Raw genomic sequence first — 23311 nt, 5'->3', positions numbered from 1 at the left:
TTCTTGCTAATGACATATCAGAAAAAGGGTTAATATCCAAAATATATAAAGAACTGATAAAACTCAACACCCAAAAAACAATCCAATTAAAAAATGGCAGAAGACATGAACAGACATTTTTCTAAAGAAGACATCCAGATGACCAACAGACATATGACAAGATTCCCAATGTCACTGATCATCAGGGGAGTATAAGTCAAGACGACAATGGTTAAAATCAATTTCAAAAGAAACAACAGGTGTTGGTGAGGAGGCAGAGAAAGGGAAATCCTCTTAAACTGTTGGTGGAAATGCAAACTATTGTAGCCACTCTGGATAACCATATGGAGGTTCCTCAAAAAGTTGAAAATAGACCTTGGAGGAGTTAAGATGATGGGGAAGTAGGGGAACCTTGGGCTTTCCTTGTCCCTCAAACATAGATGTTTGTGGAAATCAATCTTCAGACTGGAAGAAAGATTTCCATGGATGGAAGAAGACATCATGACAGGTGCGAGGAGCGTGGATGTGAACTGAGTGACAGAAAAATGGCAGTGATGCAGATAAGTGGGAACCCTTTCTGCAGAGAGACAAAAAGGAGAGAGAAAGAGAGGGGTTGAAAGAGTGTAGCATCAGATTCACAACACCTCTCTGTAACAGACTAGGGAGTAAGAAGTACTGAGTTGAGTTTACAGGTTTTTTTGCAAATAGTGTGTGGAGTTCAAACTTGGAAGTATTGTGTGTGACTTTCTCTGGAGCAGACCCAAGGTGCAGATCCTGGGAAAAAAAAAAAAAAGGAGAGGGCTGGCCCAGGAGTGCATAGCATAGTGTAGCGATCTCCAGGGCATACTGAAAGAGAACAGTCCCCTTCCTGGAGTACTTTTGGAATGGGTTGTGTTGCCTTTCCGAGGACAAAAGACCCTGCAGGTACCAGCAAAATGCCTTTCATCAGCAGAGGACTGATGGATGTCCAGAAGGCTTATAACATTATTACTGCTTTTAGCAGTGCTACACCATAGATTCCAAGCACCATGCAGGTGTGGGATGATTTTTATGAGACAAAGGACATCAGAAATAGCATGAAGAGACTCTATATAGAGGATGAGGACAGTTCTTCATGGTGACAGACCCTTTAAGACATTGAGTTTTGAATCCTAACCCTGTGCCAAAGAAAATAAGCAGGAATGCTGTGACACAGGGTGAGCTGACTCACCATGGTATTCTGTGAGGGCTGCCTGAACATCAAAGGGTATCAGATCCCCTGTCCAGCAATGAGAGGTTGGGATAGTGTTCTTTTTCTCCCAACACCAACATGGTGGGACTTCAGAGAGCAGCATAGAAGCCCACTCTTGAGAAGGAGGGACTCACATGCCAATGTGCACTGAAAATTGGTGCTGCAAAATGACATATTTAGTTCTGGTGTAAAAACGACCAGGCTTACTTTTTCTTTCCTTTTCTTTTTTCTTTTTTTTTTTCATTTGAAATTATGCTCATAGTTACTTGTTTGTTTCATTCTTTCATTTTCTTTCCTCTCTTTTTGGAATAGATATCGTTTTTCTTTTCTTTTACTTTTTTCTTTTTCATTTTTTCTTTTTTGCTCTTCTTTTTTGTTTTGGAATCTGCATTATAATTATTTGTGCAGGTTTTTTCATTCCCATTCCTTTTCTTTTTTGGAAATCAGGCTTCCACTGCCTCTTTTTCCAGGCTTATTTTAACAAACAAATCAAAGCACACCTAGTTAAATATCCAAGCACTCCCCATTGTAAAAAAGGAGGAGCTCTGCAAAGGACTCACCAGTGGGAAACGGAAGCCAAAACACAACAAATGTGTACACATCATACACCAGAAACAATACCTGAAGTCTTAGGCCCTGGTCAAGACTGACCCTTTCCTAATAAAGCAGTGCTCTCAAGTAAAGTAAATATAACAACTTTTCAAAATACGCAAAAGGCCCCTATGACCCAGCAATAGCACTGCTAGGGATTTACCCAAAGGATACAGAAGTGCTGATGCATAGGAGCACATGTACCCCAATGTTCATAGCAGCACTTTCTACAATAGCCAAATCATGGAAGGAGCCTAAATGTCCATCACCTGATGAGTGGATCAAGAAGATGTGGTGTATATATATACAATGGAATACTACATGGCAATGAGAAAAAATGAAATATGGCCATTTGTAAGAAAGTGGATGGACCTCGAGGGTGTCATGCTAAGTGAAATAAGTCAGGCAGAGAAGGACAGATACCATATGTTTGCACTCATAGGTCTAACAGGAGAAACCTAACAGAGGACCATAGGGAGGGGAAGGGGGAAAGAGAATTGGGGAGAGTGAGGGACACAAATCATGAGAGACTATTGAATACTGAAAATGAACTGAGGGCTGAAGGGGGCGGGGGGACGGGGTGATGGTCATGGAGCGGGGGGCACTTGTGGGGAGAAGCACTGGGTGGTATATAGAAGCCAATTTGACAATAAACTATTATTTTATAAAAAATACACAAAAGGCAGAGTGGAGGAGCTGAGATGGCAGAACAGCATGGAAGTTTTTTGCATCTCTCATGCCTTAAATGCAGCCAGATCAGCACTAAACCATCTTGCACACCTAGAAAACTGATTGGAGAATTAACACAACAGTCTGCACAACCTTAACCACAGAACTCAGCAGAAAGAGGAAAAAAATATTTTCCATTTTTATTAGAAATATTTTTCTTTATTTTCTTTCTACTTTATATTTCACTTTTTCATAAATTTTTAAAATCCTATTTTACTTCCATTATTTGATTTTATTCTATTTTATAGTATTCATTTTTTCAAATTTTTAAATGTTTTCCTTTTTTTCTTCTTTCTTTTCTCCTTTTTTCTTATCTTTCCTTTTTTTCCTCTAATCTATCAAGCTCCTATCAACAACCAGACCAAAGCACACCTAGGATCTAGCATTATTTATTTGATTTTTTGTGTTGATTTTAATTTTTATTTTTTATTTATTTTAAATTATTAATTCCTTTTCTTCCTTCAAAATGACAGAATGAAAGACTTCACCCCAAAAGAAGGAACTAGAAGAAATGACAGCAGGAACTTAATTTACACAGAAAGAAACAAGGTGTGTGAACCAGAATTTGGAATCACAATAATAAAAATACTAACTGGGGTTGAAAATAGATTAGAATCCCTTTCTGTGGAGATAAAAGAAAATGTAAAAGCTAGTCAGGATGAAATTTTTAAAATGCTATATGGATGCCATGAGGGCAAGAATGGATGAAGCACAGCAGTGAATCAGCAATATAGAAGAAAAACTTATGGAGAACAATGAAGCAGAAAAAAAGAGGTAAGCTAAGGTTAAAGAGCATGATTTAAAAATTAGAGAGTTCAGTGACTCATTACAAAGGAAAAACATCAGAAGCCTAAGGGTCCCAGAAGTTGAAGAGAGGAAAAGGGGTAGAAGGCTTATGTGAGCAAATCACAGCAGAAAACTTTCCTAGCCTGGGGAAAGACAAAAACATCAGAATCCAGGAAGCAAAGAGGACTCCCATTAGATTCAACAAAAACCCACATCCACAAGGCAATCAGACAACACAAGAAAATAAAAGCCATCCAAACTGGCATAGAGGACGTTAAACTTTCACTCTTTGCAGGACATGACATTGTATATGGAAAACCTAAAAGATTCCACCAAAAAAAAAAAATGCTAGCACTGGTCCATGAATTCAGCAATGTTTCAGGATATAAATTCAATGCTCAGAAGTTGGTTGCATTCCTATACACCAATAATGAAGCAACAGAAAGAGAAATCAAAGAATTGATCCCATTTGGTGCATTTTACAATTACACCAAAAACTATAAAATACCTAGGAATAAACCTAACCAAAGAGGCGAAAAATCTATACGCTGTAAACCTTAGAAAGCTCATGAAAAACACTGAAGAAAACACACAAGAAATGGAAAAATGTTCCATGCTCCTGAATAGGAAGAACAAATATTATTAAAATGTCAATTACCACCCACAGCAATCTACATATTCCATGCAATCTCTATCAAGATAACACCAGCATTCTTCACAGAGCTAAAACAAACAATCCTAAAATTTGTATGGAACCAGAAAGACCACGAATAGCCAAAGCAATCCTGAAAAAAAGAAGACCAAATCATCACAATCCCAAACTTCAAGCTGTATTTACAAGGCTTTAATCATCAAGACAATATGGTACTGGCACAAGAATCGACATACAGATCAATGGAAGAGAATAGAGAACCCAGAAATGGACTCAAAAATATATGGCCAACTCATCTTTGACAAAGCAGAAAAGAATACCCAATGGAATAAAGACAATCTCTTCAGGAATTGGTGCTGGGAAAACTGGAGAGCGACATGCAGAAAAATTAACCTGGACCACTTTCTTACACCATACACAAAAATAAACTCAAAAGTGATGAAAACCTAAACATAAGGCAGGGAGCAATCAAAATCCTTGAGGAGAAACCAGGCAAGAACCTCTATGACCTTGGCTGCAACAACTTGTTACTCAGCATATCTCTGGGGATAAGGGAAACAAAAACAAAGATGGATTATTGGGACCTCATCAAAATAAAAACTTCTGCACAGAGAAGGAAACAATCAGCAAAATTAAAAGCAACTGACAGAATGGGAAAAGATATTTACAAATGACATATCAGATAAAGGGCTAGTATCCAAAATCTATAAAGAACTTACCAAACTCAACACCCAAAAAACAAATAATCCAGTGAAGAAATGGGCAAAAGACATGAATAGACACTCTTCCAAAGAAGACATCCAGATGGCCAACTGACACATGAAAAAATGCTCAACATCACTCATTATCAGGAAGATACAAATCAAAACCACAATGAGATATCACTTCACACCTGCCAGAATGGCTAACATTAACAATAAGGCAACAACAGATGTTGGTGAGGATGTGGAGAAAGAGGAACTCTTTTGCACTGCTGGTGGAAATGCAAACTGGTGCAGCCACTCTGGAAAACAGTACAGAGATTCCTCTAAAAATTAAAGTAGAACTACTCTACAACTCAACAATTGCCCTACTAAGTATTTATCCAAGGGATACTGGTGTGCTGTTTCAAAGGGACACATGCACCCCAATGTTTATAGCAGCACTATCAACAGTAGCCAAAGCATGAAAAGAGTCCAAATGTCCATCGATGGATGAATAGATAAAAAAGATGGGGTATACATATTTAATGGAGTATTACTTGGCAATCAAAAAGAATGAAATCTTACCATTTGCAACCACATGGATGAAACTAGAAGGTATTATGCTAAGCAAAATTAGTCAGCCAGGGAAAGACAAATATCCTATGGCATCACTCGTATGAGGAATTTAAGATACAAAACATATGAACATAACGGAAGGGAAGCAATAATATAAAAACAGGGAGGGGAACAAAACATAAATTCTTAAAAATAGAACAGAGGGTTCCTAGAAGGGTTGTTGGAAAAGGGATGGGCTAAATGGCATCCAAACTGGCAAAGAGGACGTCACTCTTTGAAGAAGACATGATACTGTATATGGAAAACCCAAAAGATTCCACCAAAAGAAATGCTAGAACTGGTCCATGGACTAAATGGGTAAGGGGCAGCAAGTAATCTATTGAAATCATTGTAGCACTATATGCTTTGTAACTTGGATGTAAATTTAAAAAATAAATAAATTGCAATACATGCAAAGACAGAAATTAGCCAAGATGACAAGATGAAGGAATTCTCCCCAAAATAAAGATCAAGAAAAAGTCACAGCGAGGGACTTGCTCAAAACAGTTATAATCAATATTATATGAGAATTTAGAACAGCAGTCATAAGACTATTAGATGGGTTTGAAAAAAACATAGAAGACATGAGAGAAACCCTGTCACCAGAATCAGAGCTAAAAACTAGTCAGGCTGAAATTTAAAATTCTGTAACTGAGATATAAAACTGGCTGGATATAGTTGCAATGAGAATTGAAAAAGTAGAGGAGTGGATAGGTGATATAAAAGGAAAAGATTATGGAAAATAATGAAGATGAAAAGAAGAGGGAAAGAAAACTATTAGCTCATGAAGGGAGATTAAGGGAACTTAGTGATTCCACAAAACAAAACAATATCCTTATCATAGAAAAAGAGTGAGGGAAAGGGGCAGGTCTATTTGAACAAATTATAGCTTCCCTAATCTGGGGGAAGGAAACAGATATTTTACTCCAAAAGGCACAGAGAACTTTCCTCAAAATCAACAAAAAAACAGGTCAACACCATGACATATCATACTAAAACTTGCCAAACTCGACACCCAAAAAACTTGCAAAATACAAAGATAAAGATAGCATTCTGAAAGCAGCCAGGGACAAAATGTCCTTAACATACAAGGGTGGATATTTAGGTTAGCACCAGACCTGTGTCTAAAACTTGGCAGGCCAGAAGGATGTGACAGAAAATTCTCAACATGCTAATGAGAAAAATATGCAGCCAAGAATTTATCCATCAAGGCTCTCATTCAGAATAAGAAGGGGAAATAAACAGTTTACCAGATAAACAAAAATTAAAGGAATTTACAACCACTAAACCAGCCCTGCAGGAAATTTTGAGAGGGATTCTTTGAGTGGAGATAAAAAAAAAAAAAGTAACAAAGACTACAACAGGCCAGAAATATCACAACAAACACCAACTAAATTCATATATTTAAATAACTACTCTAAATATAAATGGACTAAATACTCCAATCAAAATACGTTGGGTATCAAAATGGATAAAAGAAAAACAACAGCAGCAGCAACAACAACACAAGATTCATCTATATGCTACTTACAAGACCTAAAGACACAGATTGAAAGAGAGGAGGTGGAGAACCATCTATCATGCTAATGAGAATCAAAAGAAAGCCAGAGTAGACATACTTATATCAGACAAACTAGACTTTATAACAAAGACTGTAACAAGAGATGAAGGGCATTATATCATAATTAAGGGGTGTATCATCCAAGAATATCTATTAATTGTAAATATTTATGCCCCCAACTTAGAACACCCAAATATATAAATCAATTAATCACAAAGAAATTCATTGAAAATTATATAATAGTAGGAGACTTTAATACCCACTTATAGCAATGGACAGATCACCTAAGCAGAAAATCAACAGAAAACCATCATTTTCATTGACACACTGGACCAGCCGGACTAAACAGATATATTCAGAACATTTCATCTTAAAGCAGGAGTGTACACATTCTTCTCAAATGCATGTGGAACATTCTTCAGAAGAGATCACATACTGGGTCATAGATCAGCCCTCAACAAGTACAAAATGATCGACCATGCATATTTCACATCACAACACTATGAAACGAAGTCAACTACAAGTAAAAATTTGGAAAGCTCTCAAATACATGGAGACTGAAGAACATCCTACTAAAGAATGAATGGGTTAATCAGAAAGTTTAAAAGTCTATGCTAAGTGAAATAAGTCAGGCAGAGAAAGACAGATACCATATGGTGTCACTCGTCTAACAGGAGAAACGTAATGGGAGACCATGAAAGGGGGGGAAAGAATTGGGGAGAGGAAATGAGGCAAATCATGAGAGATTTACTGGTTCTTTTTAATTTTTTTTGTTTATTTTTGAGAGAAACAGAGTGTGAACAAGGAAGGGGCAGAGAGAGAGAAAGAGACAAAAACCGAAGCAGGCTCCAGGCTCCAAGCTGTCAGCACAGACCCCAACATGGGGCTCGAACTCATAAACTGTGAGATCATGACCTGAGCTGAAGTTGGATGTTCAACCAATTCAGCCACCCAGGCATCCTGCTTATTGGTCCTTCATATGCAATGTTGCAAGATTAATATTAATAAACTTATTCTAAAGATAAAGAAATTGAGATTAAGAGGTATTGAGTACCTTGTCTAAAATTTCATAATGAGAAAGCAACAAGCTAAGATCTGAGCATGGATCTTTCTGATGCTAAAAGCTCTCTTAAATATTATGCTAATGTCTTGAAACTAGCAACCTGAATTGTAAGTCATCCCTAATCTTGGGTTTGGTACATAGACCTCCCTTAGTATACCCACTGGACTGTTTCCATGGCCCTGTGGTATTCATGACATGAAAGAAAGCTTCTAATTCATAGTTTCCCCTAGACTCCAGTGTGGGGAGCCAGAAGAACGGAGATCAGCCGCCTATAGGCAGGGAAGTGCCACTCCCTGTCAGGAGAAGCCAGAAGAACAAAGATCAACCACCTGCAGGCAGGGTAGTGTCGGCCCCTCAGGCACTGTGCTAAAAACTTTAGTTTGGTTCCTCCCTTTACCCTAGCCTTAATCTCTTGACCCTGTTTCCTAGCAACCTACCTAAGTCAGTTGCCTTGTTTCCTGCCTTGAACCCTTTATAAGGTGTGGGTATTTTCTCAATAAACTGGGGCTTGATCAGAAACGCTTGTCTTGCCTTCATTCTCTGTGCTCCCTGCCCCCCAATTCTCTCTCCTTCCCTCAGGAACCCGCGACGATTGACCGACCCGCTGGCCAGGACAGAGCAGACACTCCAGAGATGAGATATAGCTGCATTGAGGATCTGGTTGAGTCTAATGAAGTTGTTTAGATTTCCTGGAGAGGAGGAACAAAGTGAAGGCCTGTTGTGTAAGGATGAATGGGAGCAAAATGGAAAGGGTAACTGGGGATGTAATAACACAGACTGGAAAGCATCTGGCTCTTATTATAGGGGCTTCTAACAGTATTTTTCCTATTTCAAAAAAGAAAAATGATCAGATGATCTTGACCAGTTGATTGTCCCTTCAGGGACAGAATGAGCATTAACCTGCCCCTCAGCATCTGCTGGGAAAGATATGCATATGAACTAGTGTTGTTAAGGTTATACTTGGAAATTTGGTAGATCCTAAGCTTTTCAGACTTTAGATAATTCAAGTTGAAAAATCACTGAACTTTCTTAAAAAAATCACATTTTGGACAATGCTTTGAACAAAATTTGAAATGCAATTAAGGTGCACCTGAGTGGCTTAGTCAGTTAAGCATCCAACTCCTGATTTCTTTTTTTTTTTCATGTATTCACCAATTTATTTCACATTTTAACTCTTTCTAAAAGAATTTTCTTTATATATTTTATTTAATTTATTTTTTTACTTTATTTTTTATTAATAGTTTATTACCAAGTTGGTTTCCATATAACACCCAGTGCTCTTCCCCACAAGTGCCGCTCTCCATGACCATCCCTCCCCCTCCCTCTTCAGCCCTCAGTTTGTTCTCAGCATTCAAAGGCCTCTCATGATTTGCCTCACACCCTCTCCCCAACTCTTTACCCCATCTTGCCCCTTCCAATAGTCCTCTGTTAGGTTTCTCCTGTTAGACCTATGAGTGCAAACATATGGTATCTGTCCTTCTCTGCCTGACTTATTTCTCTTAGCATGACTCCCTCCAGCTCCATCCATTTTACTACAAATGGCCAAATTTCATTCTTTCTCATTGTCATGTAGTATTCAGCTTAGGCCATAATCTCACAGTTCATGAGATTCAGCTCTGCACTGGGCTCTGCACTGAAAGCACAAAGACTGGTTGAGATTTTCTCTCCCCCTTGATCTCTGGTTCTCTCTCTCACACCCCACCCAAATAAATAAAAAAAAGTGTTTAAAAATGCAATAATAAAAATATCAGTCCCCTGTTGACTTTCAAGATCAATGAAATGGTGTCAGAAAGACATAAGTGGTTATGATAAACATATTCTGCTGACTCAAGTGAAAATGTGAAAGTTAAGGCAAGGATGCATCCCTTAGCTATAATCAAAACACTTCCTGTTGGATTCTGCACCAAAATTGCCTGTTCCAATTAATACCTAAACCAACATTTATTTCAGAATTTCCTTATTAGAAAGCACAAACCTTGCTGGGCTGGATTTGTTGATATTAATTTCATGCACAAATGAAATCTTTATTTGCTTTTTCTATGTGAAAACCTATTATGTCCCCATAGTCGGCAGAAATTTTTTAGATCATGAAAGTAAAATTTTGTAAAATTATATTCTGACTTATTAAGATTATTACATAATCAATGTCTCATAAATCTGAATGAGTAGGATACAGATCCCCAAAAAAACTAGACAAAATTTCTCAGTGCAGTGCTCACATGAATAAACAACAACAACAACAACAAAAATACCTTTATTTTTATCACTAGGATATGGTTGCAGAATGAATATAATGAGAAGAAACAGACATAATTGCCACCCCCAGTATCAAGGTAACTAAATCAATATAATATATCAGTTTTGTTCCCCTATTTGCCCAGAGAAAAACAAGAGGCAATCAGAAGGAATCAAATAAGCTATAAAGAATATATAAGAAAAAAATTAAAGGATCAAAAAAATTCTAACTATTCAAGAAGATAAATATCATACAGCTCTTTTCAAAGAACCATTATTGCACTTACACCCACAATTACATCTGTTCAGGCCACTGTCCTGTTCCTAGGTATTCATCAGTGACTCAGGCATTTGGGGCAGGCAGATAGACAGGACATAAGAAAAGAGCTCTGAAATTCTTCCCCAAAGAATTTGATTTTATTTAAAACAGAGTGTGGTGAAGTTCAAGCCTCAGAGTTCTCTCAAAAACAATAAAGACTTGATGGTAAGCAATTAAGAGGAGGCTGATAGTTCCATGAGAGTAACAAAACAAACTAAGCCAGTAGTTTACCAGAAAAAAAAACTAGAGAAAGAGACAACTAAGAAGAAGTCTATTACAGTCGGGGGAGTGGGGGTGGGGAACAAGTCTCAAAAACTACCTCTTCAAAGGGAATTAAATATAACTAGATTATTCTGACTCAGGAATTGTCAAAAATTTATGACCCAGGAGTTGTCAAAAACAATAGAGCAATAATTTGAGAATTAGTGAAGCCTAACTGCTATGTGTGATATAAACAGAGACAAACACCTTAACAGGGAGATCAGGTAAACAGACAAAAAGAGACGTATAAAAAACAATGTAAAATTTAAAAAGTATACATAAATAATAGAGTCTCAATATTTACACTAAATATAAATGGAATAAACACAGTTAAAAGGTGGATTTTGGCTGAATGAATTTTTATTAAAAATATGTTCCAACTATATGCTATATATAAGCAATTCAACTTAGATTATAAGATCCAAGTACATTGAAAATAAAAGGATAAAAAACATGCCATACAAACAATAATCAAAAAGGAACTTAGGTGGTTATGTTAATATCAGACAAAATTGACTTTGAGATAAAAATTATTTCTAAATGCAAAGAAGAATATTTATAGTGGCTTCATATAAACAGAATATGCAACAACCCTGCAGGGAAATTAATTAGCAGCCAGCCAGAGTTGCTAAAATATATTATCTAAATCTTTCATTTTCCAGCAACAAAAACAGGAAAGTATAATTCATACTTTATGGGTAAAAATAGTCAATAGAAATTGTAAGGGGACAAGATGTTGTATTCATAAAAGACTTCAAAACAAATTTGAAATATGTTCAGAGAATAAAGAAAGTCAAGTTTTTAATTATGACAATAATGCCTTAAGTAAAGAATCATAAAAATATAAAAGTTATTTTTAAGACAATACAATGGAAATTCTGGAATTGAAAATCATGAGTGAAATGAAAAATTCACCAGAAGAACTCAACAACAAATTTGAGATTACATAAAATCACTGAATACTTATATTTATCAATAGAAATTATTGCTCTGAAGAACAGAAATAAATGAGGAAATATTAATAAAATGAAGAACTTTAGGACACCATTGGGCAAACAATAATAACTATGATAGGAATTCCAGAAAGAGAAAAAAATAATACAATTTAAAGGGAAAAAGGAGGAATAATAATAGAGTTGAAGGAATAATAACCAATAACTATTCAAATAATCAAACTTGATTCTTTAAGTTACTCTTCAGATCTGAAAAGCAAAAACAAAAACAAAACAGCAAACAAAAACCAAGTACAGTAAACACCAGGAGATCCACACCTAGATGCATCATATCAAACCACTGAAAGAAAAAGACAAAGTCTCAAAAACACCAACAAAATCAATATGTGTAGAAGACAAACAGTATGATTAACACCTGACTTCCCATAAGAATTAGTGGGGGCCAGAGTGCAGTAGAATGACAGACTTGAAGTGTTGAAAGAAAAACAACTAGAAACCAAGAATCATATATTGATTCAGCAAAACTATCCTTTGAAAATGAAGGCAAATAAAGGCATTCATATACAAAGATCAAGAGAATACATTGCCAACCAACATGCTCTTTATCTTGTGATAAACCAAAGGAACTCCTTTCAGGCTGATGTCAAATGGCAACATAAATCTATGCAAAGAAATAAAGAGCTATGGTAAAGGTAAATATATATTTTTTTTCAGTAATAAAATGAATGAGCTAAAGTACATAAAAGGACATGATGAACCTCAATATTATCATCATTATTCTAATTAAAGAAAACAGACAGAAAAGACTATCCAGTATATGATTCTTTTAGATGAAATGAATAGGAAAGGCAAATCAATAGACAGAAAAATTAGTGATTGCCTAAAGCTCGGATCAGGAGCTAGACTTAATTGTAAATAGACATGTGGGGTCTTTTTTGGATGATGGAAATGTTCTAAATTTATTAAAAATCATTAAATTGTAAACTTGAGTGAATATAAAGTTGTTTTTAAAATTCCATTGTTTACTACATCAACAAAGTGAAGTATAAAATAGGGAAAAATATGACCAAAACCCAGTTGAGATGGCAATTTATACCTGGACTAAACATGTAATCGAGGCAGAAACTTTCAAAGTCCAATCATGAAAACAGTAACCAGAATTTTCTCCATATTCTATGTGTTCAGTATGGAAAGAACACCCAGAACAAAAAAAACTGAAGGTTTTGAGTGGGGAACTGAGGACTTAGACTATAATTCACAACTCCCTGACAAACTTGGAGGGCCTAAATGAGTGACTTGATTACATCTACACAATCGATTAGGAGTAAAGACAGATTACAAAACTTCAAAGGTCTTGTCTTAAAGACAAATGGGGGGGGGGGGAGGAAGGAAGTATCAAAGTTTTATTTCACAAAAGAATTAAAACCAAATGGGTCTACCATCCTCAAGTTAAGTTATTTAATGTGAGACATTTGGTGTGCTGGAGATATCCTTTAAGGAGCAGTATTTTTCTATTTCAGCAAACCTTGTATTTGAGGAGGATACAAGTCCATAAATTGAGTCTCAAGATTGAACAATAATGTGAATAATTCTTTGAATAAATTTTATAACAACTATTACTAAAATAATATATATTATTCACTCTTTGATGTAGTCTTTTCCATAACAGAATATTTAAATATTACACAAAATGAAATAGATCATCAAGCTAATATTACCCTGCCAATTTGCTGTAACAAGTCATTCAGCTTTAAACACAACTTAGAGCAAATTCTACTTTATGGAAAATGAAATTAGAGCAAGTTTATAAATCACAAAGATAATTTTTAAGGATAGCAACCAAATAAACAATTTTATTAGAAAATATTTAGGTGGCTGAAATAAAACCTGGTTTAACTTAAAATAGTCTATTTACTCCCCATGGCGAGTATGTGGAAAGACTACAGACTGAGCCTTTTTTTATTCATACAATAAAGTATGAAACCTAAAAGTCAGATAAAGGACTATGTTGCAAAAATTCTAAGGTCATACCTCCATTAGAACAAAGAGTGCTGCAAAAAACAGAAGAGTTGCCCATTCCACTCGGTGTAGAATTATCTCAAAATCATGGATATCAGCTAAAATTAGCAACCAGATGGCACCCAGAATAGCAATCCACCCTGAAAAACAAATAAATGGACATACAGACATAGATGTAGTTCAAATGCTAACACACTAAGTATTTATCTTCTGATTGTTTTCTTTATTGAAACAAATTTGTATTCTGCAAACTGAACATATTTAAAACGTACAATTTCTATTTTGGCTAATGTGACTATGCCACAATGTACATATCTATTCACTGTCGATGGGATGTTTGGATTGCTCCCATTATTTGACTATTACAAATGAATGTGCTATTAACTTTCATATTCAATTATCTGTATGTACATATTTTCCATTTCCTTGGGAAAATACCTAGGAATGGTATAGTTGGACCATATGATAGGTTAATATTATAGGATGTTTATGTTTCAAGAAACTATTAAGCTGTTTTCCAAAATGGTTGTAACATTTTACAACACTACCAACAGTATATAAGAATTCAAGTTCCTCCACATTTTCAACACTGGGTCATATTTTTTTAATGCTAGACATTCCAATGAGTATGAAGGGAATTTATTGTAGTTTCAAATTGCATTCTCTAATGACTAATGCTGTTGAGGTTTTTTTCATAGATCTTCTTTTGCAAAGTTTATGTTAAAATAGTCTGCACATATTTTAATGAGCAGAGCAAATAAAACCCAAAATAAGTAGAAGAAAAGAAAGAATAACGATTGGAGCAGGAATAAGTGAAATAGAAAATAGAAAGATATTAGAGAAAAAGAATGCCACCAAAAGTTGGCTCTTAGAGAAAAGCAAGAAGATTGATAAACTTTAGCCTGTCTGAGTAAGATGAAACATGAGAAGACAAAATTTGCCAATATCAAGAATAAGGACAATGACATGTCTATAAATTCTATAGACATAAAAAGAGTACTAGTTTTCTATACCTGCCATAACAAATTGCCACAAGTGTAGTGGCTTAAAATGAAACCTACTTCTTATATCACAGTTTTCATATATCAGAAGTATAGCAGGCTCAGCTACATTTCTGACTAGAGCCTCATCAAGGCAAAATCATGGTGTTCACGGGGCTGAATTCCTTTCTAGAGGCTTTAGGAGAGAATTGGTTTTCTTATTCATTCAAGTTGCTGACATAATTCAATTCCTTACAGCTATAAGACTGAAGCCCAATTTCCTTGCAGCTATCATCCAGGAATTTTTCTTGGTTTCTAGAGGTCATTCAAACTTCCTGGCACATGACCACCACCCTCCCCCCCAACTTCATCTATAATCGAAGCCAGCAATGATAGGTCAAGTCCCTATCAAACTTCAAACTGGTTCTTCTGTCTTCCACTTCTCCTTTGAAGGACCCATGTGATTAAACTGGGTCCATCTACATAATCTACAAAAATATCCTTATATTAAGGTTTGTAATCTTAAGTCTACCTGTAAAGTTCCTTTGTCACATAACATAACATATACAGACATTAACATCAGAAATTAGAGTATAGACACTTTTGAGGGGTCATGTATAGATTAATTTGGAAATAGCATTTTAACAATGTAAAGTCTGCTGACCTATGAACATGGCATAAAACTCCATTTATTTGAGTCTTCTTTGTAAAGTTTTCCCTAACAATGTTCTACAGAAATCCAAGCCATCTTTTGTACAGAAATTAATAAAATGATTCTAAAATTCATGTAGGAAGGCAAAAAACCTAGGATAGCCAATATGTCCTTGAAAAAGAAGAGCAAAGTTGAAGAACACACATTACATCACATTAAGGCGTGTTATAAAGCTACAAGAGTGAAAACAGTCTATATTGCGTCAATATAATCAATTTAATTAATGGAGAATCCAGAAACATACCCATGTATTCATGGTCAATTGATTTTCAACAATGGTTCAATAACAGTTCAGTGAAGAAAGAGCAGCAGCACAAACGCTGCTGGAACAATTGGATACCTGCATACCAAAAAAAAGGTTCTTTCCTCTGATCTATTCATTTAATCATATAAAAGTTAACTAAGTAGATCAAGAGCCTAAATGTAAATTTTATTACTATAAATTTCTAGAATAAAACATAGAAAAGTCTCTTTGTCCCTGAGAAAGTTTTGTTGTACACAACACTAATAGCATGGTCTATAAAAGAAATTTTCATTATTTGGACTTCATGCTTCTGAAAAGTTGCTGTTAAGTAGAGGCAAAGACAAACTGCAGACCAGGAGAAAATACCCACAAATTATCTACTTATAAAGGATTTATATTCAGAAGACTTTTCTAAATTATTTCAAAAATTTCAACAAAAACAAGCAACTCCATTAAAATGGAGAATGTTTTGAACAGACATCTCACCAGAGAAGATATAAGAATCACAAACAAGCACATTAAAATATCCTCAATGTCACTAATCATCACGAAAATGCAAAATAAAACCATATGGCATTCCACTATATACCTTAGAATGTGTCAAAACAAAAAGACAGACCAAACTAATTATGGACAAAGATATGGAGGAACTAGAACTCTCATATACTGCTGGTAGAACTGTAAAATGTTACAACCACCTTGGAAAACAGTCTAACAATTTTTAAAAACATTTCCAATAAATCTATCAACTATCCAATCATTCCACTTTTAGATATTAACCTAAGATAAATTAAAGCATATGTTGAAAGAAAGAATTGAACACAAATGTTCATTTTAGTAATAGTCATCATAATAGTAAAAAACTAGAAACAATCCAAATACTCAACAACAGGTGAATGGATATACAAACTCTGACATACCCAATTCATAGAATGTTACACAACTAATAGAAAGAAGGAAATATTGATGTACACAACCATGTGGATGAATCTCATAATAACTATGCTGATAAAATAAGGCAGACTAAAAAACAATATTATATATTATATAATACTTTTGCATAAGACTCTTAAAAATGCACATATCAGGGTTTGACAACTTATAATTTGTTCATGGGTCAAATCTAGCCCACCCCCTGTTTTTGTAAATAAATTTTTATTGGAACACATCCACAGTAATTCATTTATATATTTTCTATGGCTGTTTCAGCACTACAACAGCAACATTTGGTATTTGTGGCAAATGGTACAACCTTCATTGCCTCAAATATTTACTATCTCTGGCCTTTTACAAAACAGTTTGCCAAAACCTGACCTATAGTAACAGAAAACACATTAAAGATAACTTGGGGAGAAAATGGTGAGGGAAAGATGGTGGCAGAGTATGAAGTGGTGGTAATGGAGAGGGCACTTATGGGGAAGAGCACTGGGTGTTATATGGAAACCAATTTGACAATAAACTATTAACAATTAAAAATAAATTAAAAATAAATAAATAAAAACTTTTACCAAAACAATATATCCCAAAAGATTGTAATAAGCTAGCTATCTTCTACTGGGAAGGTTAATTTGCTTATCCTAGAGCACATCCCACAGAGGCAGCATTCACAGACAGATCCATCTGGGAACAAAGGAACTGGCAGGTATCATTTTCCTCCCCTGCCCTTCAGCATAATCAGCACAGGCCACCTGTGCTTACCAACACAGTGCTGACACTTGCTACCTCACTTTCTTATACCAAGTCCTGCCACTCCCCTCATCCTGGTGGAAATGCCCTTCCATGTCACACTTGCCTCAGCTCCAGCACCTGGGGTCCTCTCCCCAAAGAAGACTTCTTTGAACCTCTGCTAACACCACATATCTTGACCTGGGAGTTTTTCAGGGCCCCACTTATAGCAGCAGTGGCAAGAGGTCTCACTTCACAAGCAAACCAGAGCACACGTAGTTAAAACATGCTACATTCTAAACTGGTGCAGCCACTCTGGAAAACAGTGTGGAGGCTTCTCAACAAACTATCAGTAGAACTCCCCTATGACCCAGCAATAGCACTGCTAGGGATTTACCCAAAGGATACAGAAGTGCTGATGCATAGGGGCACATGTACCCCAATGTTCATAGCAGCACTTTCTCTAATAGCCAAATCACGGAAAGAGCCTAAATGTCCATCACACAAGAAGATACGGTATATATACACAATGGAGTACTATATGGCATTGAGGAAGAATGAAATCTGGCCATTTGTAGGAAAGTGGATGACCTCGAGGGTGTCATGCTAAGTGAAATAAGTCAGGCAGAGAAGGACAGATACCATATGTTTGCACTCATAGATCTAACAGGAGAAACCTAACAGAGGACCATAGGGAGAGGAGGGGGGAAAGAGAGCTGGGGAGAGTGAGGGACACAAATCATGAGAGACTATGAATACTGAAAATGAACTGTGGCTTGAAGGGGGAGGGGGAGGAAGAGATGGGGGTGATGGTTATGGTTGGGGGGGCACTTGTGGGATGAAGCACTTGGTGTTATATGGAAATCAATTTGACAATAAACTATTTTTAAAAAAGTGATTCTGGATTTGTTGAATGAGTCTTGAAGTTTTCCTTCTATTTCTATTTTTTAGAACAGCTTGAAAAGAATGGGTACTAACTCTGATTTAAATGTCTGGTAGAATTCCCCAGAGAAGTCATCTGGTCCAGGGTTCTTATTTGTTGTAAGATTTTTGATAACTGATTCAATTTATTCACTAGTTATGGGTCTGTTCAGATGTTCATCTCTTTCTGTTTGAGTTTTAAGAGAGAGAGAGAGAGAGAGAGAGTGTTTAGGAATTTGTCGATTTCTTCTTGGTTGTCCAGTTTGTTGGCATATAATTTTTCATAGTATTCCCTGATAATTGCTTGTATTTCTGATGGATTGGTTGTAATAAATCCATTTTCATTCGTGATTTTGTCTATTTGGGTGCTCTTTCTTTTCCTCTTGGGAAGCCTGGCTAGAGGTTTATCAATTTTGTTTATTTTTTCAAAAAACCAACTCTTGGTTTCATTGATCTCTTCAACTGTTTTTTTTAATTCTATATTGTTTATTTCTGCCATGTTTATTATTTCTCTTCTGAGTTTGGGGTGTTCTTGCTGCTCTGCTTCTAGGTCCTTCAGGTGCACTGTTAGATTTTGTATTTGCGCTTTTTCTAGTTTCTTGACATAGGCCTGGATTGCAATGTATTTTCCTCTTAGGACTCCCTTTGCTACATCCCAAAGACTTTATATTATTGTATTTTCATTTTCATTTTCATTTGTTTCCATATATTTTTTTAATTTCTTCTTTAATTGCCTGGTTGACCCATTCATTCTTTAGTAGGGTATACATTAACCTCCCTGTTTTTGGAGGTTTTCCAGACTTTTCCCTGGTATGATCTTAATTCTTTTATATTTATTGAGGGCTTCATTGTGACCAGTATGTGATGTGTCTTGGAGAATGTACCCTGTGAACTTGAGAAGAAAGTGAATTGCATAGTTTCAGGATGCAGAGTTCTAAACATATTTGTCAAATCCATCTGGTCCAGTGTGTCATTCAGGTCCATTGTTTCTTTACTGGTTTTCTGTCTGGATGATCTGTCCATTGCTGTAAGTGAAGTATTAAAGTCTCCTACAATTACCACATTCTTACCAATAAGATTGTTTCCGTTTGTGATTAATTCTTTTATGTATTTGGGTGCTTTCAAATTCAGTTCATAGACATTTATCATTGTTAACTCTTCTTGATGGAGAGACCCTATAATTATTATATAATGCCCTTTTCATTTCTTGTTACTGTCTTCACCTTACAGTTCAGTGTGTCCGATATAAGTATGGTTACTCCAGCTTTCTTTTGACTTCCAGTAGCATGATAGATATTTCTCCATTTCCTAACTTTCAATCTGATGGTGTCCTCAGTTCTAAAATGAGTGTTGCAGACAGAAAATAGATATATCTTGTTTCTTTTTATCCATTTTGATACCCTAAGTCTTTTAATTGGAGCATTTAGTCCATTTTCATTCTGTGTTATTTTTAAAAGACATGGGTTTAGAGTCATTGTGTCTCTGTAGGATTCATGCTTATAGTGGTGTCTCTGGTACTTTGTCTTCCTTGCAACAGATTTTCCCTTAGGGTCTCTTGTAGGGCTGGTTTAGGGGTGATGAATTCCTCCAATTCTTGTTTGTTTGGGAAAACCTTTATCTCTCTTTCTATTCTGAATGACAGGATTGCTGGATAAAGGATTCTTGGCTGCATATTTTTCTTGTTCATCACATTGAAGATTTCCTGCCATTCCTTTCTGGCCCACCAAGTTTTAGTAGATAGGTCTGTCACTACTCTGATAGGTTTCCCTTTGCATGTTAGAGCCCTTTTATCCCTAGCTGCTTTCAGAATTCTCTCTCCATCCTTATATTTTGCCAGTTTCACTATGATGTCGTGCAGAAGATTGATTCAAGTTATGTATGAGGGGAGTTTCTGTGCCTCTTGGATTTTATTGTCTGTTACCTTTCCCAGGTTGAGGAAGTTCTCAGCTATGATTTGTTCAAGTAACCCTTCAACCTCTCTCTCTGTTTCTCTCTCTCTCCCTCTCTCTCTCCCCCTTTCTCTCTCCTTCTGGAATTCCTATCATACATATATCATTCTGTTTGATTGCATCACTCAGTTCTCAACTTCTCTTCTTCTGCTCCTTGATCAGTTTGTCTCTCTTTTTCTTGGTTTCCTCTTTTTCTACAATTTTATCTTCTAATTCACCTATTCTCCTCTCTGCCTTTTCAATTCGTGCAGTGGCCTCCTCCATTATGTTTTCCACATTGCTTATAGCTTTTTTAAATTCATCATAACTATTTTTAAGATCCATGTTCTTTGCAGCAATAGCATCACTGCTGTCTTCTATGCGTTTTTCAGGCCAAGCGATTAATTTTATGACTATTGTTCTAAATTCTTGTTCAGCTATTTTTGCTTATATCTGTTTTGATCAATTCTTTTTTCTTTTTTTAACGTTTATTTATTATTGACAGAGAGAGACAGAGCATGAGCATGGGGGGTGGGGGGCAGAGAGAAAGAGATATACAGAATCTGAAGCAGTCTCCAGGCTGTAAGCTATCATCACAGAGCTTGATGAGGGGCTCAAACTCACAAATCATGGATCATAACCTTAGCCAAAGTCAGATGCTTAATCTACTAAGCCACCCAGGCGCCCCTGTTTTGATCAATTCTTTAGCTGTCTTTAGCAGGTATGCATTGTCCTAAACTTTAGGTATATGTTGCCAAAGTCTTTGTACAAATTTACAATCTTATCAGCAATATATGACATCTCTTGCTGCTCTACATTTTGTCAACACTTGCTAATGTCAGTCTTTAACATTAGCCACATAGGTATGGATATATAATGGTATCTTTTTGTGGTGTAAAATCACATTTTACTCATGACCTGTGAGAAAAAGCACCTTTTCATATACTCATGGTAATTTCAATCATTTCAATACATCATCTTTTGCAAAGTGTCTCTTCAGGATTCTTGTCCATTTTTATGCTAGGTGTGCTGCCATTCTATTACAAATTTATAGGTGTTCTTTTTTATATTTTAGATATAATTTCCAAATGTAACAAAAATATGTTTTGCACATATTTTTTCACACTATGACATCTTTCTCAATAACTTCTCAAAAGAAATGGAAGTTTCTATTTTTAAAGTAATACAGTTTATCAATCTTTAGTACTTTTTATATCCTCTTTAAGAACTGAGGTGCATGACAATGTCTTTGATGACATAATATACTCTGACAAAGATACTTAAAGACTTCTAGCTTACCTAAGAGGCCAGTGAACTTTGCAGAAATTAGGTCATCTTAAATAAAGTATGCAGCTTTAGAAGAACATGGAACAGTAATGCAGGGGGAACGGGGTACAAACCAGCCAAGGCAGAAACATCACCTAAGAAGGTTGAGCATAACAACCAAATCATTTTTCCATCTCAGAGGCAGCATTCCCTTCCTCCCTGCCCAGGAGTATCATAACTGAGACTCCAGCCTGGCTGCTGGTCTCCAGGTCCACTGCTTATTAGATGAGGTGGACTGATCCTAGATTCCCTTCAGTAAAAATAAAAACTGTCATTTTTATCTGTATTCATTCCATCCCACCTCCAAAACCAAAAGACAAAATTGAGAGAAGACGTAGGAATAGGGGAAAGAAAATAATACATCTCTAAACATATACCATTAAAAGGTGGAACTGAAACTTTCAAGGCATTCAAGGGTGACTCTGCTTGGAGGGTGGCAAGTTTCTCCAAATAATAGGACCTCTAATGAAACACACAGAAGCAAGATCCTTTTCTTTCATATATGCTAGTACTGAGTATCCAGACTGTGCCCTGAATGCCATCTTACTCATACTGTCAGGGGAAAAAACAAAACCAGTAGCAGGATAAACATCTGGGATGGACAGAAAAACAATTCCATCAACACAATGCACTGAGTATACACACTTAGGTATAGGTCCCTCATGGGCTAAGAAATTGTGAACCAGACAAGCTCTGTCCTGCAGACTACACAGTTTCATGGGAAAGATGGTCCACATACAACTGCCATGATGACAGCTATTCACCTATGACAGCTTTGACAACTACAGTGACAGCTACATTAGTGTTGGATACCAAGGTGCCATAAGAATCTCTAAGGTAAGCCCATGCTCTTTGCTTAGGCCATGAGTGAGTCAACCAGAACTGAACTCAACATTGGAACTATTATGTGGTTTTAGCCATCTTTGAAGGATGTTGGAAATCAAACAGCCTCTGGGGAGCTTCCTATTCACAACTATCAAAAATGAACCTAAAATAGAACTTCAAGACAAGTATATAAAAATATCATCAAGGGGTGCCTGGGTGGCTCAGTCAGTTGAGCATCTGACTTCAGCTCAGGTCATGATCTCACAGTTTGTGGGTTTGAGCCCTGCATCGGGCTCTGTGCTTATAGCTAACTCAGAGCCTGGAACCTGTCTTCAGATTTTGTCTCTCCCTCTCTCTCTGTCCCTCCCCTGCTTGCTCTCTCTCTCTCTCTCTCTCTCTCCCTCCCTCCCTCCCTCTCTCTCTCTCTCTCTTTCTCTCTCTCTCTCTCTCTCTCTCAAAAAATAAAACATAAAAATTTTTTTAAAATATCATCAAGAAAATGTCATATCTAATGTTTTCTTCAGTTGCTTCTATTTACTTATTTTTTTTAGGTCTCAAAATCATATGATTTCCTAAACCAACTTTTTAAAGTTACTGAGATTTTGGCATTTATTTGAAAAGCATTATTGTAAGTATTATCCTCCACTCAAAACAAGACTCTATTAACATTTTGTATTGAACTTCTAGTACCAAGATCTAAAAATGCAAAAAAAAAAGATATCAAAGGGTAGATATATTAAAAATATTAATATTATGTCCCTTGATATTATGGAGTAGGGTTAAAATTATGAATGATTAAGATGAGTAAATTCTTACATGAAAATAATTAAGCATAAGGAAAAGCTTCTCACTCTGTCTTATTTCATTTTAGCTTTGTCAGTGGAATGCAATTTATTAAGAGAAATGTGGGCTGCCAGGGCATTACACATTGTCAGAGTCAGTGCTTTATTCCCTATATCCTCCATGTCTCTTACAGTGATGAGTGGGATATACACACTAAAAAATATTGGATCAAGAAGTAAATGAATGAACA

The 23311-nt window shown here is 36.0% G+C and overlaps 1 protein-coding gene across 1 annotated transcript in view; it reads right to left on the bottom strand.

Moving 5' to 3' along the window:
* Positions 1–23311, bottom strand: part of OCA2 (OCA2 melanosomal transmembrane protein) — a 406012-nt gene that overhangs the window by 196742 nt on the left and 185959 nt on the right. The window contains exon 18 of the mRNA XM_029951989.1: positions 13690–13817. Within this exon, the coding sequence (XP_029807849.1) occupies positions 13690–13817 (128 nt within the window). The remainder of the gene's footprint in view (positions 1–13689; positions 13818–23311) is intronic.

The sequence above is a fragment of the Suricata suricatta genome, chromosome 9 (genome assembly GCF_006229205.1).
Source record: "Suricata suricatta isolate VVHF042 chromosome 9, meerkat_22Aug2017_6uvM2_HiC, whole genome shotgun sequence".
Taxonomy (NCBI): domain Eukaryota; kingdom Metazoa; phylum Chordata; class Mammalia; order Carnivora; family Herpestidae; genus Suricata; species Suricata suricatta.
The sequence above is the reverse complement of the archived record's forward strand: the minus strand, read 5'-3'. Positions and strand labels throughout refer to the sequence as shown.